Genomic DNA, 16,666 nt, shown 5'->3' with positions numbered 1-16,666 from the left:
GGGTCAATAACCCTATTGGCTGATTTTTATAGACCACCCAATAGTAATAGGGACTTCAAGGAGCAGATAGGGAGACAGATTCTGGAAAAGTATAATAATAACGGGGTTGTCATGGTGGGAGATTTTAATTTCCCAAATATCGATTCGCATGTCTCTAGAGCGAGGGATTTAGATGGGGTGGAGTTTGTTAGCTGTGTTCAAGAAGGTTCTTGACACAATATGTAGATTAGCCTACAAAAGGAGAGGCTATACATCATCTGGTATTGGGAAATGAACCTGGTCAGGGGTCAGATCTCTCAGTGGGAGAGCATTATGGATATTGGTGATCACAATTTTATCTCCTTTACCAGAGCACTGGTGAGGGATAGGAACAGACAAGTTGAGAGAGCATTTAATATTTAATTTCCACTTAAAAGTGGAAATATGTGGGTATCCAGCAGGAACTTGGAAGCATAAATTGGGAACAGATGTTCTCAGGGAAATATACAGAAGAAATGTGGCAAATGTTCAGGGGATGTTTGCATGGAGTTCTGCATAGGTATGTTCCAATGAGACAGGGAAAGGATGGTAGGGTATAGGAACCATGGTGTACAAAGGCTGTTGTAAATCTAGTCAAGAAGAGCACACAAAAGGTTCAAAAAACTAGGTAATGATATGAATCTAGAAGATTATAAGGCTATCAGGAAGGAGCTTAAGAAAGAAATTAGGAGAGTCAGAAGGGACCATGAGAAGGCCTTGGTGGACAGGATTAAGGAAAACCCCAAGGCATCTACAAGCATGTGAAGAGCAAGAGGATAAGGCATGAGAGAATAGGACCAATCAAGTGTGACAGTGGAAAAGTGTGTATGGAACCAGAGGAGATAGCAGAGGTACTTAATGAGTACTTTGCAGGAAGGCACAGAGTCGACTGTACTTCCTTAGAAGGTTGGCGTCATTCAATGTCTGTAGTGAGATGCTGAAGATGTTCTATAGGTCAGTTGTGGAGAGCGCCCTCTTCTTTGTGGTGGCGTGTTGGGGAGGAAGCATTAAGAAGAGGGACGCCTCACGTCTTAATAAGCTGGTAAGGAAGGCGGGCTCTGTCGTGGGCAGAGTACTGGAGAGTTTAACATCGGTAGCTGAGCGAAGGGCGCTGAGTAGGCTACGGTCAATTATGGAAAACTCTGAACATCCTCTACATAGCACCATCCAGAGACAGAAAAGCAGTTTCAGCGACAGGTTACTATCGATGCAATGCTCCTCAGACAGGATGAAGAGGTCAATACTCCCCAATGCCATTAGGCTTTACAATTCAACCGCCAGGACTTAAGAACTTTTTAAAAGCTATTATTAATGCTTTTTGAGATAGTGATTTAGATGCATATCATATTTTTTACTGAGTTAAGTATTGTATGTAATTAGTTTTGCTACAACAAGTGTATGGGACATTGGAAAAAAAGTTGAATTTCCCCATGGGGATGAATAAAGTATCTATCTATCTATCTATCTTTGCTCAGTATTCACTATGGAAAAGGATTTTGGCGATTATAGGGATGTCCAGCAGACTGAAAAGCTTGAGCATGTAGATATTAAGAAACAGGATGTACTGGAGATTTTGGGAAGCATCAAGATGGATAAGTCACTAGGACCAGACGAGATGTACCCCAGGCTACTGTGGGAGGCAAAGGAAGAGATTGCTGAGCCTCTGGAGATGATCTTTTCATCATCAATGAGGATGGGAGAGGTTCCGGAGGACTGGAGGGTTGCGGATGTTGTTCCTTTATTTAAGAAAGGGAGTAGAGATAGCCCAGGAAATTATAGACCAGTGAGTCTTACTTCAGTGGTTGGTAAGTTGATGGAGAAGATCCTGAGAGGCAGGATTTATGAATATTTGGAGAGGCATAATATGATTAGGAATAGTCAGCATGGCTTTGTCAAAGGCAGGTCATGCTTTACGAGCCTGATCGAATATTTTGAGGATGCGATTAAACACGTTGATGAAGGTAGAGCAGTAGATGTAGTGTATATGGATTTCAGCAAGGCATTTGACAAGGTACTCCATACAAGGCTTATCGAGAAAGTAAGGAGGCATGGGATCCAAGGGGACACTGCTTTGTGGATCCAGAAATGGCTTACCCACAGAAGGCAAAGAGTGTTTGCAGATGGGTCATATCCTGCATGGACGAAGGTTATCCAGCTGTATCTCCAGTTCCCTAAGGAGCTGCAGCTTGATACACCTGGTGCAGATGTAGCTGTCCAGGAGGCTGGGTGTCTCCAGGACTTCCCACATCTGACACCGAGCATAGAACACCGGCCTCACACATGTACTTCCTGTCTATATTCTACACCAGCAACCTACCTCGCCTCGACCCGTTATCGCCGAAGCAATGTTGAACCAAAGGCCTCCTACTCTGTTTCCCTCTACTCCATCAACTGCTCCTCACGCTGCCCACTCGATAAAGTTGTCTCCTTTTAAGCTCTTCTCATTGTTCTAACTGGCTGATGTTTAGGGATAGTCAACAATACTTTGTGCATTTTAGGTCATCTCTAACCAACTTAAAGAGTTTTCAAGGAAGTTACCAGGAAAGTCAATGAAGGCAAGGCAATGGATGTTGTTGACACAGACTTTAGCAAGGCATTTGACACAGTCCTGAATGGTAGGTTGGTCAGGAAGGTTCAGCTGTGTGACATTCAAGATGAGGTAGTAAATTGGATTAAATATTGGCTTTGTGGGAAGTCAGAGAGTGGCAGTAGATGGTTGCGTCTTTGACTGGAGGCTTGTGACTAGTAGAGTGCCACAGGGATTGGTGCTGGGTGCCAGCGTCGGTGTTCCCTACATCAATGATATGGATGATAATATGGTTAAATAGATCAGCAAATTTGCAGATGACACCTAGATTAGGGGTGTACTGGACAGCAAGAAGACTATCAGAACTTGCAGTGAGATTTTGACCAGCAGGAAAAATGGACTGAAAAATAGCAGATGGAATTTAATACAGACAAGTGTGAGGTTTTGCACTGCAGTAGGACCAATCAGGGTAGGTCTTACACAGTGAAAGGTAGAGCACTAAGAAGTGTGGTAGAACAAAGGGATCTGGGAATACAGGTCCATATTTCATTGAAAGTGGTGATACAGGTATTTAGGGTCATAAATAAAGTTATTGGCACCTTGGCCTTCATAAATCAAATTTATGAAGTACAAGAAGTAAGGATGTTATGTTGAAGTTGTATAAGACATTGGTGAGGCCTAATTTTGGGTATTGAGTGCAGTTTTCATCACCTTCCTTCAGGAAAGATATAAATAAGGTTGAATGAGTACAGAGAATATTTATAAGGATGTTGCTAAAACTTGAGGACCTGAGTTATAAGAAAAGATTGAATAGGTGAGGACTTTATTCCATGAAATATAGAAGATTGAGGGGAGATTTGATAGAGGTATACAAAATTACAAGCGGTATAGATAGGGTAAATGCAAGCAGGCTTTTTCCACTGAGGTTGGGTGAGACTACAACTGGAGGTCATGGGTTAAGAGTGAAAGGTGAAAAGTTTAAGGGGAACATGAGAGGAAACTTCTTCACTCAGAGGGTTGTGAGAGCGTGGAATGAGCGGCCAGCTCAAGTGGTGCATACGACCTCAATTTCAATGTTTAAGGTAAGTTTCAGATAGGTACATGGATAGTAAAGGTATGGATGACTCTGGTCTGGGTGCAGAACAAAGCAGTTTAAATGGATCATCATGGACCAGATGGGCTGAAGGGTCTGTTTCTGAACTGAACTGTACTTCTCTATGACTATGAGTCTAAATAATTGGCAGGAAAGAAAAAGGAGATCCAGTGGATGTTGTTTACTTGGATTTTCAGAAGGCCTTTGACAAGGTACTGCACATGAGAATGTTTAACAAGAGAAGCACCCATGGTATAAGAGGAAAGGTACTAGCATGGATGAAAGATTGGCTGACCAGCAGGAGACAAAGTGAGAATAACAGGGGCCTTTTCTTGTTGGCTGCTGGTGAGTAGTATGGTCAGCAGGGGTTGGTGTTGGAGCCGCTTCTTTTCACATAATTTTTCAATCATTTGGATGGCAAAATTGATGGTTTTGTGGCCACGTTTGCAGATGATATGAAGATAGTTTGCGAGGCAGGTAGTGTTGAGGAAGCAGGGAATCTGCAGAAGAACTTTGACTATTTAGAAAACTGGGCAAAGAAGTGGCAGACGGAATATAGAGTAGGAAAGTGTATGGTCATGCACTTTGGTAGAAGTAATAAAAGCATGCACTATTTTCTAAACAAGGAGAAAATTCAAAAGTCAAAGATGCAAGGGGACTTGGGAGTCCTTGCGCAGGATTCCTGAAAGATGAACTTGGAGGTTGAGTTGGTGGCAAGGAAGGTAAATGCGATGTTAGCATTCATTTTGAGAGGACTAGAATATAAAAGCAATGATATAATGCTGAGACTTTATATGCATTGATCAGATTGCACTCACAGTGTTGTGAGCAGATTTGAGACCCTTATCAAAGACAAGAAGTGCTGGCACTGTAGAGAGTCCAGAGGAGGTTCAAGATAATGATTCCGGGAATGAAAAAGTTAACACATGAGAAGAAACAAGAGTAAATCAGCAGATTCTGGAAATCTGAGCAACACACACAAAATGCTGGAGGAACTCAGCAGGCCAGGCAGCATCTATGGATGAGAGTACAGTTGACGTTTCAGGCCAAGACCCTTCGGTCTTGACCCTTCCTGCATTCGGCAGGACTGGAGGAAAAAAAAGCTGAGAGGTAGATTTAAAAGATAGGGATAGGGGAGAGAGAAACACAAAGTGATAGGTGAAAGCTGAAGCGGAAGGGACGAAGAGCTGGGAAGTTAATTAGTGAAAGAAACAGAAGGCCATGGAAAAAAGAAAAGGGGGTGAGGAACACCAGACAGAGGCAATGGGTGGGCGAGGAGATAAGGTGAGAGAGGGAAAAGTGGGTGGGAAATGGTGAAGGAGAGGAGGGTGGGTGGAGGGCATTACCGAAGGTTCGAGAAATTGATGTTCATGCCATCAAGTTGGAGGCTACCCAGACAGAATATAAGGTATTGTTCATCCAACCCAAGTGAGGTCTCATCATGACAGTAGAAGAGGCCATGGACAGACATGTTGGAATGGGAAGTGGAATTAAAATGGGTGGCCACTGGGAGATCCCACTTTCTTTGGCAAACGGAGTGTAGGTGCACAGCAAAGTAGTCTCTCAATCTACATTGGTTCTCACCGATCTACAGGAAGCCACACTGGGAGCACTAGACATAGTATATGACCCCAAAAGACTCACAGGTGAAGTGTCACCTCACATGGAAGGACTGTTAAGGACCCTGAATGGTAGTGAGGGAGAAGGTGTAGGAGCAGGTGTAGCACTTGTTCCACTTGCTAGGATAAATGCCAGGAGGGAGATCAGTGGGAGGAACGAATGGACAAGGGAGTCATGCAGGGAGCATTGCTGGTGGAGGAAGGGAAGCCCCTGTCTTTGAAAAAGGACATCTCCTTCGTTCTAGAATGAAAAGCCTCATCCTGAGAGCAGACGTGGTGGAGGCAGAGGAATTGAGAGTACGGGATGGCGTTTTTAGAAGTGACTGGAAAGGAAAAGGTATAATCCAGGCAGTTGTGAGAGTCCATGGGTTTATAATAGACATCAGTGATAAGCTGTCTCCAAAGATAGAGACAGTGAGATTGAGAAAGAGAATAGAGGTGCCGGAAATGGACCAGGTAAATTTGAGGGCAGGGTGGAAGTTGAAGACACAGTGGATGAAGTCAATGAGTTCAGAATGGGTGCAGGAAGAAACACCAATGCAGTTGTTGATGTACCGTAGGAAAAGTGCACGAGGTTTGACATCCAGAAAAAAAATGGAGAGCACTGAGGCCTTCCTGGTGAGGAATAGAGGTGTATAGGGACTGGACATTAATAGAAAAAAAAAAGATGATTGGGGTCAGGGAACCTGAAATGATTGAAAAGATCCAGAGTGTGTGAAGTGTCACAGAGGTAGGTAGGGAGCTACCAAACTGGGACGAATAAAATAAAGTCAGTGGGGCAGGAACAAACTAAAACAATAGGTCTACCTGGATAAGCAGGCTTGTGGATCTTGGGAAGGAGGTATAAACAGGAGGTGTGGGGTGCAGGAACTATGAAGTTGGTAGTGGTGGCTGGTGAGATTCCCAGAGTCAATAAGTGGTAGTGTGAGAGCAATGGTGTGTTCCTTAGTGGGTCCTGCTCGAGGGGCAAGTAAGAGGAAGTGTCTGAGAGTTGGCGCTGGGCCTCAGCAAGGTAGAGGTCAGTACACCAGACTACTACAGCACATCCCCTATCTATGGGTTTGACGGTGGGGTTAGAATTGGTGCAAAGGGAGTGGAGTGCAGATTGTTCAGTAGGAATGAAGTTGGAATTGGAGAAAGGGGTGCTGAAGTCTAGATGGCGATGTCTCATTGGCAGTTGTCAATCAAAAGGACTAGAGCAGGCAGAAAATCAGGGCAGGGTGTCCAGGAAGAGGAGGAGGGTTGAAGACGGGAAAAGGGGTCACTGGGGTGAAGAATCCTTGCCAAAGAAGTAGGCTCAGAGGTAGAGGTGGCGGAAGAAAAGCTCAGCATCATGTTGGGTGCAGAACTCACTGAGGTGTGTGCACAGGGGGATAAAGGTGAGGCCCTTACTGAGGACAGAATGCTCTGCCTCAGAGAGGAGAAGGTCGGAGGGGATGGTGAAGACCCAGCATGGATAAGAGCTGGGATCAGAAGGAGGAAGAGGGTTGGTTGTGTCAGAGGAGAAGGGAGGTTTGGGGTTTTCAGGGATGGTGGGATGAGAGGAAGATGGAGTTTGCAAGGGCCCAACAGCTAGTGGTGGGACCTGAGAGAGAAGGGATTGCAGAGTGGTGATGGAAGAAGGGGATTCAGGGGTTCCAGCACATGAAGACCTGGTCTGGAGGTCAAGGCTGGAGTTGAAGTTGGAGGTTGAGCAATTGGCACTTTGGAGGTGGCTGAGGTCGTTGAAACCAGTATTGATGGCGGTGAAGTCTAGGTTTTGAATCTGCTCTGAATCATTAGAGCCATTGAGGTCAGCAGCAGGGATCCCCTAGAATGATGGGGAAATCTCATTGAAACCTGTCGAATATTGAAAGGCCAGATAAAGTGGACATGGAGAGGATGTTTCCTCTAGTTTGTGAGTCTACAAACAGAGGGCGTAGCCTCAGAATAGAGAGACATCCATTTCAAACAGAGGTGTGGAGGAATTTCTTTAGCCAAAGGGTGGTGAATCGGTGACATGCAGTGCCACAAGCATTTCAGCACTCAACGTCATTGGGTATATTTAAAGCAGAGGTTGATAACTTTTTGATTCATGAGGATGCTAAAGGTTATGGAGAGCAGGTAAGAGAATGGGGTTGAGATGAATAATAAATCAGCCATGACAGAATGGCAGAACAGATGTGATGGGCTGAATGGCCTGTTTCTGTTCCTATGTCTTATGGTCTTATAAAAGTACTGAGAGTCAGAGCAGGCTCAAAGGGCAAAATGGACACTCTTCCTCGCATTTTTCCATATTTCCATCAGATTACTTTGATCATGATTAACTAGTGAAACAAAGTAACACTAAAAGTCCAGTAAAGATTCAACAATGGAGATTACAAATTGCAAAGAACATTCTTTGTTTGCAGAAATTTCCATGAAAGCAGAACAACAGAAAAGATCACAGCAAATCATCAGAAGAAACGGCCATTTACAAAGTATGTGTCAATAATCACTTACTTTTGTATATCATATACTTCAAAACTAAGTAACATTTAAATTTACCACTAATCAATATATAAAACAATTCTGTATTAAGTTAAAATAATTATTAGAGGTGCCTTCTAAATAATAAATTTTGGTCCACATTTTTCAATAACATTGAGATCATTCCAAACATTAAGTAATATCATGTTTGAGATACTCACAAATCAGAAAGCGCTGAACTTGCCAACAACTATACGTTTCATTCTTCATTAAATCTAGTGCCGGAGTTCTGCAATCTGCCCCAAACAAACTACTCAAGGAAGGGCAACACAATTTTTTTTGAAGGGTAAGAAAAGCGTACAAAAGGTGAAGTTGCTCCTGAGTTACCCAAAGCCATTTTTAATTGCTTGAACTTATTTATAAGTTTGTAATCAACAGCTTGTTTCATGTCAGACGCAGTATCAAAAAAGTGGGTGATATACTTGTAATATTTATTTGCTTCAATCTAGAAAGTATTTTTCAGGCATAAAACTTGTGGCTTTAAAACATAAACAAAGATCAAATGTAAACATTTTCAATGTCTTTTGAATGTCAAAAATCTAAACGCTATTACCATGCTTTAACAGCATGGTGCTTAAGCCTTGGGAGCTGACTACCAAAGATTATTCAGATTTTTTTTAAGGCAATGATTTATTCTGGCCCCATCTTCATGTAACAGATATTGGACTCAAAAGACTGTGCCACTGAGATTGTAAAGATGTATGAAGCAAGCTGGCATTGGATGAGCCATACCAAGCATTTTTTGGAGATTATTAGCATGTGCAGACAACTGATTGCTGATATAAATTACAGTCAATTCATTACTTTAATATTGTTGGCAAATAAAGCAATAGATGTAAAACAGGAAATTTATTGACATTTCATTACTATTTGTAAGAAAAACACTAACAGCTGTTCAGATATAACATATGCTGGATTTTGTGCAAAAAATGTTATCAACAATGATTGATGAAGATGGAAGCAACTTATATGCTGTCCTGATCATATTAAATCTTAATTAATTCAAGCTTTTAAAGTTGTTGCATTTAAGAGTGTCAGATATTTTGAGTGTTAAAATGTTTTTAAAGTTTCTAGTTCTGTTTCTGAATAGCTGAATCATTCAGAGGGGCTGAGCTTTGAAAGTTCATGCTAAATCAAGAAGCAAGCCCACGCTGGCTGCAATTTGTTTCATAATTTTAATGGACAGGGCTTGGTTTAGCCTGACCACACGATCCTATTACTGCAGGAATGGCGCAGCAGGGCCTCTCTGTTAAGAAATGGGGACTGGCTTTCTCCAATTTCCTGTCAGAAAGATCATCTGACTTAAGCACTATATATTTTTAGAAGTCAGTGTCAAGCAGTGTAGGAATGGGGATGAAGTGCAGTTGGAGGGTGTAACAAATAGGTAACTGAATTCTGTCCCATTATTCTTCTGGTGTTTAATTAGAAACTTAATTCTGTACTATTTTCACTGCAACAAAAATATTAAAAATGTATCATTTAGCTTTGGGAAGTACTTTTCAATGCAATTTAAAGAATTAAGCAGGACGTTATGATTTTCAAGTCAATTTATTGCTTTTAAAATCATAAAATAAATGAATAGTAAGGGAATTTTGTTTAATGTTTGGAATTAAATGGGATGATTTATTTAATCATAGCATGATCAGTATTTCACTTTCAACCAAATCTGTTCAAACCCAAAATTACTAACAGATGCTTTTAATTCTGATCCATATCTATTTTTAGTACCATAATTGATTGCAATCTTTTGCAGTGTTTCATGAGACATGATTACAATGTACTGGTCTAAATGGTCATAATGTGCAGATGTGTAAATAATTTTAATGTCAGTTACAATTTTAACTGCAAAAAATGTATAAAAGAAATCAAAAGAGAATAGTATCTGCCTTACATGAAAGTAAAACAACAGTTTAGTTCTCACTTCCTTTGTTTTAGTTTTTATGAAATATTAAAGTCAATAGATTGCTGCCTAGCTATCATCCCTTTATGCTTGCCCTGAAAACCTATTTTAAAGCTTCAGAACATCTACTTTTGAATCAGCAAGAATTCAGTAATTTTAAGATGACATTAGTTGAATATGATGTTTTGCATATAGAGTATATTGGAGTAATAAATATATTGGCCCTCTATCATTCTTGGAGAATAAAGGCAGACTTAAACATTAAAGCTCTCAGGATGACTTGCACTAATGATTCTTTAATTTATTTCATAATGGAATAACATACTTGGGAGGCTGCATAAAATGAGCACAAACCAACTAAGTATTACAACTAGTTGAAAACAGCATTTATAAATATACTTAAGCAAGTCAATGATTGATGACTTTCCTTCATCCATAAAAATAGTATGAAGAGAACTTATACTATATAGGTATGCAGTTATTTCCTCAAACTCTGACTAGGAAATGTGTTACTCCAAATTTAACATAACCTCTACAAATGGCTTCATTGTATCAGTTATACAGAATCTGAATTCAAAAACTTGCCAAAAATATTGTTATCATCCAGTATTGTACAGAATCTACTTTCTACTTGCAACAGAAATTCAATAATATTTTTAATTCTATAAAACACAATCCTTCCTGGAATATTTTATTGAAATGAAATTATTAATTATACTGCAAATTATCAATATGACCTACAAAGAAAAATAAAATAACAATAATATTTACCTGTACCTGTTCATACCAACTACTGTGAGAAGGACAAGTACAATCAGACCACCAGTCATAGTCAATACTCCTCAGCCTAGATATGCTATTGCTGGGGCTTCTCAGAGCAGCATCATGCAGTTTAGGTAACTTGGCCCGATTTCGGACGATGGCAACTTCTGAACTTGGCAGAGCTTCAGTACCATAGTAATATTCTTGTGGCTCATGCCACCAGCCACAGGAGCACTGAAGGTCCCTCACAGTCACTGACATGGTTCTTGCAGCTTCAAAGTCATCAAGACCCCTGCAGCAGTGATGCATATTTAGGTAAGTGGTCATATTTCCACAATCAGTTTTCAGTCTGGCTGGGAGAAAAATCTTGGATAGGTTAAATCAGAGTTCCTTCACCTACTCTTCACTACCTCTGCTACAGTTAAAGCAGTGCATCGTGGAAAGCAGTAGAGCCACAGAGCATTATCTCATATCTGATAGCTCTTTGTCGACCAATGATTCAACACACAGCGCACCTTGACAGCATCCTTGCTCTAGGCATAAGCAATCAATTCACTGTTCAGCCAGTTATAGAAGTGGACAATACCATATCAATCTTGATGCGAAGAATCATGTTTACCTGAAGGTAGATTAGTCATTAAATATAAAATGATTTTTGCACCAATCAAAAGCAAATGCAGTAAAAATGCAACTAGATTACATTAACCTTCAACAGTCCTTTTGTTTAAAGTAGAAAATGGATTTGCAAAGTGTACTTCTAATTTCAAATGGGAATTTTCATACAGCTATAGTGTTAATTCAACCTGCTTTTTCTACCAGTTCTGCACTTGATTAACAAAGACTATATTAAAAATAGATTTGCACTATGGATTCTTTTTTTTTTAACATGACTAACATGGTAAAACATGAAACAGTGTTCTAATACAGCCATTAAATTTGCTGATTTGATGCAATGATCTGAGATTATCTAAATAAATGGAGCAATTTAGGTGTATATTTTTGATCTGAAATATAGTGGATTCCGGTTAATTGGGCCATCGGTTAATCAGGGCAGCTGCTTATTTGGGACAACGCCTAATGAACAAAAATAAATCGAGAAAATAGCCAAGGTTCCCTTTGTTTATTTGGGGCACAACGCCTCTTAAATACGGCAGTGAAAATGAAATGATTTCACTACTTCAACAAGTCAGGAACTATGAACAATTTGAAGGTGTTGACAATCATCTTGAATGTTACATTGAAAATGAACATTTTGAGGATGCAATCATTGACAGCATTGTATGAAGGCAGTCCATTATCAGTACTAGGTGCTTGCACTGAAGTTGTTCATTTACAGTCAAAAGAACGCAACACAAATAAATTCCTCCATCGATAAGAATTAGGAACTAATGCATAGTTTTATGGTACTATTGTATTGGTAGTGTTTTAATTTGTTCTGTAATTCATTTAAATACATGTGTTACTCAGTTTGTCTTTTTAACTATTTTCATGAAACTGGCTAATTAGTGTAGCTCCTTAGTTGGGCCAAAATGTAATGGTCTCGATTTCTCCCTATTAACTGGAAACCACTGTATATATCATGAAGTATGTTATCTTCAACATTGAACCTGTGAATAGTTCTAACAGTAGAAATTCATAGCAGTCAAAGATTGACGATTGTTTTCTGGTATCTCTAATTACTGTAAACAACATGCTTCAGTTTCAGCTAATGCTTTCTCTGGTGTAACAATAATAGCGTAAAAAATTCTGCTGATTGTCTGCTCTCAGTTGTCTACTGAGTTGTTCCCATCCCTTCGATGAAAGTTGAGTCTTCCAAATCTGGAAAGCCATATGTTTGCAGTTGGTTTTTTTTAGCTCCTTGATCTTTAGGTCATTTTTGCTGAATTAAGCCTAGATCTTCTAGTTAGAGAAGCCTGGAATCTTTTCATAGATGCTAATTATGGCAGAATTCAGAGCAGCCCAGGGGCTGCTAACATCTTTTATCTCCTGTGACAAGAAGCTGTCAGGTTTTTTGTGAGGGCTGTCTAAGAACCAGTAGCTTTCTGGTGTTGCTAGAAAGACCAACAATGATCCGCATCAATGTTTTTGTTGATGCTATGAAGTCCTACAGCAAGATTGCTAGACATAATAGATCAGGTAATGCAATAGTCTAGCCACACCAGAGTTTGCCACAACATGGATCACAGCGCAAGAATTATTGAGAGATACAGCATAGAAACAGGCACTTCAGCCCATCAAGTCTGTATCAACCATCAGGAATGGACAGGAGGAGGAGTATAGGAAACTGATACAGGACTTTGTGATATGGTGCAACTCAAACTACCTGCGTCTCAATATCACCAAGACCAAGGAGATGGTGGTGGACTTTAGGAGATCTAGGCCTCATATGGAGCCAGTGATCATTAATGGAGAATGTGTGGAGCAGGTTAAAACCTACAAGTATCTGGGAGTACAGTTAGACGAGAAGCTAGACTGGACTGCCAACACAGATGCCTTGTGCAGGAAGGCACAGAGTCGACTGTACTTCCTTAGAAGGTTGGCGTCATTCAATGTCTGTAGTGAGATGCTGAAGATGTTCTATAGGTCGGTTGTGGAGAGCGCCCTCTTCTTTGTGGTGGCGTGTTGGGGAGGAAGCATTAAGAAGAGGGACGCCTCACGTCTTAATAAGCTGGTAAGGAAGGCGGGCTCTGTTGTGGGCAAAGTACTGGAGAGTTTAACATCGGTAGCTGAGCGAAGGGCGCTGAGTAGGCTACGGTCAATTATGGAAAACTCTGAACATCCTCTACATAGCACCATCCAGAGACAGAGAAGCAGTTTCAGCGACAGGTTACTAACGATGCAATGCTCCTCAGACAGGATGAAGAGGTCAATACTCCCCAATGCCATTAGGCTTTACAATTCAACCGCCAGGACTTAAGAACTTTTTAAAAGCTATTATTAATGCTTTTTGAGATAGTGATTTAGATGCATATCATATTTTTTACTGAGTTAAGTATTGTATGTAATTAGTTTTGCTACAACAAGTGTATGGGACATTGGAAAAAAAGTTGAATTTCCCCATGGGGATGAATAAAGTATCTATCTATCTATCTATCTAATCACTTTCTACCCCTTTTTATCAATTCCCCCTCAGATTCCACCATTCATCTGCACACTAGGGGCAATTTTCAATATCCAATTAATCTGCTGACCCACTCATCTTTAGGATATGAGAAGAAATTACAACACTTGTAGGAAACGCAAAACAGTCACAAAATAAGTAAATGACACATAACACTCCAGGATAGGGCTAAACCCAGGCTTCCTGCGCTGTGAGGCAGCAGTTCTGCCTTTTTGCCGCCAGTGGATGTCTTTGCATACATAACTATTTACATATGATATGGATATCTTTGCAGTGCTTCACTGACAAATTGCTGCAGTTTTGCTGATGTCAGTGTTTGGACCATGCCCATCTCTCTGACAAAATTTAGAATTTGTTGTGTTAAGTTTTGCTCAAAGCATTTTTGTCAACTTGTAAGAACTCGATTGGAGGTCACCTTCTTTGCTCCTTCCATGTCACTTAATTTTTTGACAGAAGGTTACATCCTATCCAGGCTGGTGTTGAGGTCACACTCTTCTTTTAGGATGTGGATTTGGAGCAGAACTCCTCCTTGGCTTAATTTATCATTTCAACCCATTTACTGGATGAGTTTGTTTATAGCTTATCTCTGCAGCACGCTTAGCCTCATCTTATACGACATATCTCTTTTCCCCTACCCAACAATCACCCATTGCTGCATCATCCAAACACATGACCTCCACCAGTTAGAATAACAGGAACAGCACAGTCATGGGAACATCACAATCAGAAAGTTGCCTTCAATAGCACATACCATCCTGACTTGGAAATGTATTGCTGTTATTTCACTGTCACTGGATCAAAATCGTAGAACTCTATCCCAAATAGCATTGTGTGCATTCCATACCTCAATGGCTCAGCGGTTCAAGAAAGCAGTTCACCACCATCTTCTCAAGGACAATTAGAAAAGGAGCACTTAAATGGTGGAACAAGAATCTCAAGAAGTTTGGTACCATCCAGGCCAAAGCATAATTGATTGGCACCATTCTATTTATTTATTCTTTCTCACTTGCTGCTGCTGGAAGAAGGTGCAGAAGTCGTGGGTTTTGAAAGGTTTGATCGGCGCGGTTTGTGGATTGGAGGCAATTTTAGAGGATTCGGCAGTTCATGTTGTATGTTTTTCTGGTTACTCTTTTATTATTGCTATTTTCCATGATTTTGATTGGGGCAGACTGGCTCTGCTACCTGCAGTCATCAAACAACACAGTGCTAAATTGAACTGAACTGAACTAAACTGAACATTCCTAGACTGTTTGATGCTCAATATTCTGTGTGTTATTTGCTCAATTTCTGCCATTGCACAATTTCTTTTTTTTGTGTGTTGGGTGTTTAATGTTTTCTTTGAACAGATTCCACAGTGTTACTTTGTCTCATGGCTTTCTGTGGGAAGATGAATCTCAGGGTTGTATACTTCATACCATAGTTTGATGATAAATGTACTTTGAATTTCTGAATCTTTGAATCTTTTGGTGCATTATGGTTGCAGATTGTACCATCTACAAAATGCACCATAAATTGTGGAAGAAAATCCCAGGAGATAAGCAGTTTCTGAGATATTCAAACCATCCCATCTGGTACCAACAATCATTCCATGGTCAAAGTCATGGATCACATTTCTTCTCATTCTGATGCTTGGTCTGAAAATAAACAACTGAACCTCTTGACCATTTCTGCATGATTTTTGCATTGAGTTGCTGCCACATAATTGGTTATTAGATATTTGCAATAACAAACAGGTGTACCGGTGTACCTAATAAAGTGGTCACTAGGTATATATCACCAATCTTTCATAGGACTGGATCAAAATCCTGGAAAATCTCTACTCAAAGTTATTAAAGGAGTATCTTCACCAGAAGAACCAGAGGAATTCAAAAGTACTTAGATCACAAACAAGTTAATAAATAGCCAGTTGTATAAAGAGAATCCTGTTGTATCTTACAACTGAAGGATGAAAGGAATGCTATCAATGTTAAGAGTATCACAAGAATCCAACAGTTGCCTTTCTCATGCTATAACCCTAGCCAAAAAAAAAGTTAAAGACAAGAGTATCCTACGTGTCTGATTTTAGGAAAAATTATCATGGTAAATGCACATTCTTATTATATAGACAGAGTATAGTCACGAATAATGTGTAGGTTTTAATGAAGACTTCAAAGTTGAAACTAACCTTTAATCTATTTGGACTTCTGAAGTTCCTAGTGCCAAATTTCTAACAAAAAGATGACTCAGACAAATGGTTGCAACTGCACATTATCTTGCATTTAATGGATTGGCAATAAGATCTGTTCAGCCTGTTAATGATGAACTAGTAAAAAAAAAAGAGGTAAAAATGAGGAAAGAGTTTCACATTACTTTTTCACCATCAGAATACACCACCACTATTACAGAACAGACTCAAAGATACCTACAGGGCCATCCCTTGTCAAAGCTTCAGTAAATCAGACTACCAGGCTGTGCTCCTTCTCACTGTATTCAAAACAAAGCTAAAATGGGATGATCCCATACAGAAAGTCACACAGTACTAGTCTGAAGAAGTAGATGAGGTTCACTTCTTCATATTCAACATCTAAGCCTCCAGTCGAGGTATGTCACCACCATCAATGAAATTGAGTTGAGAACTGTGCAACAAAGAGGACAATCAGGGTTCCTAAATTGGAAGGTACAAATGAATTGGGAGGTCCACTCCCTATTAAAGTCTAGAACAATCGTGTTGAAATCAAGTGACTGACATATACAAAAGAATGGAGACATAATCTCTGTAAAGCTACCACAGATGCCAAGAGACATTACAGAAAAGATACTAGCATGGACATTGGAATGGCAGAGAGGCAGGAAGCAGCAAGTGGGAATAAAAGGGGCCTTTTCTGGTTGGCTGCCAACAGCTAGTGGTGTTCCTTGGTGAATCAGTATCAGGACCGCTGCTTTTCACATTATTTGTCAATGATTTAGATCATATATGTCAAACTCAAGGCCCGCGGGCCAAATCCGGCCCGCGGTGGAATTATCTTTGGCCCGCGAGATAATATCTAATTACTATTAAAGCTGGCCCCAGTAATCGAAGTGCCTATGGCGTATGATATGGCTAATGCTGAGTTTATTCAGGTACCAGGTTTTCAGGGTT

At 40.2% G+C, this 16,666-nt stretch overlaps 1 protein-coding gene across 7 annotated transcripts in view; it reads right to left on the bottom strand.

The window, feature by feature from the left end:
* Positions 1-16,666, bottom strand: part of LOC140726699 (disks large homolog 2-like) — a 797,667-nt gene that overhangs the window by 426,397 nt on the left and 354,604 nt on the right. Inside the window, exon 1 of one of the 7 annotated variants that reach the window (XM_073043434.1) lies at positions 10,437-10,819. The exons of the other annotated variants lie outside the window; for them this stretch is intronic. Within the exon in view, the coding sequence (XP_072899535.1) occupies positions 10,437-10,754 (318 nt within the window). The 5' untranslated portion in view covers positions 10,755-10,819. Of the gene's footprint in view, positions 1-10,436; positions 10,820-16,666 lie in introns of those variants that run through there. 7 annotated transcript variants of the gene reach the window in all.

This window comes from Hemitrygon akajei, chromosome 4 (assembly GCF_048418815.1).
Source record: "Hemitrygon akajei chromosome 4, sHemAka1.3, whole genome shotgun sequence".
NCBI classification, from domain to species: Eukaryota; Metazoa; Chordata; class Chondrichthyes; order Myliobatiformes; family Dasyatidae; genus Hemitrygon; species Hemitrygon akajei.
This window is presented reverse-complemented; position numbering and strand designations above follow the sequence as displayed.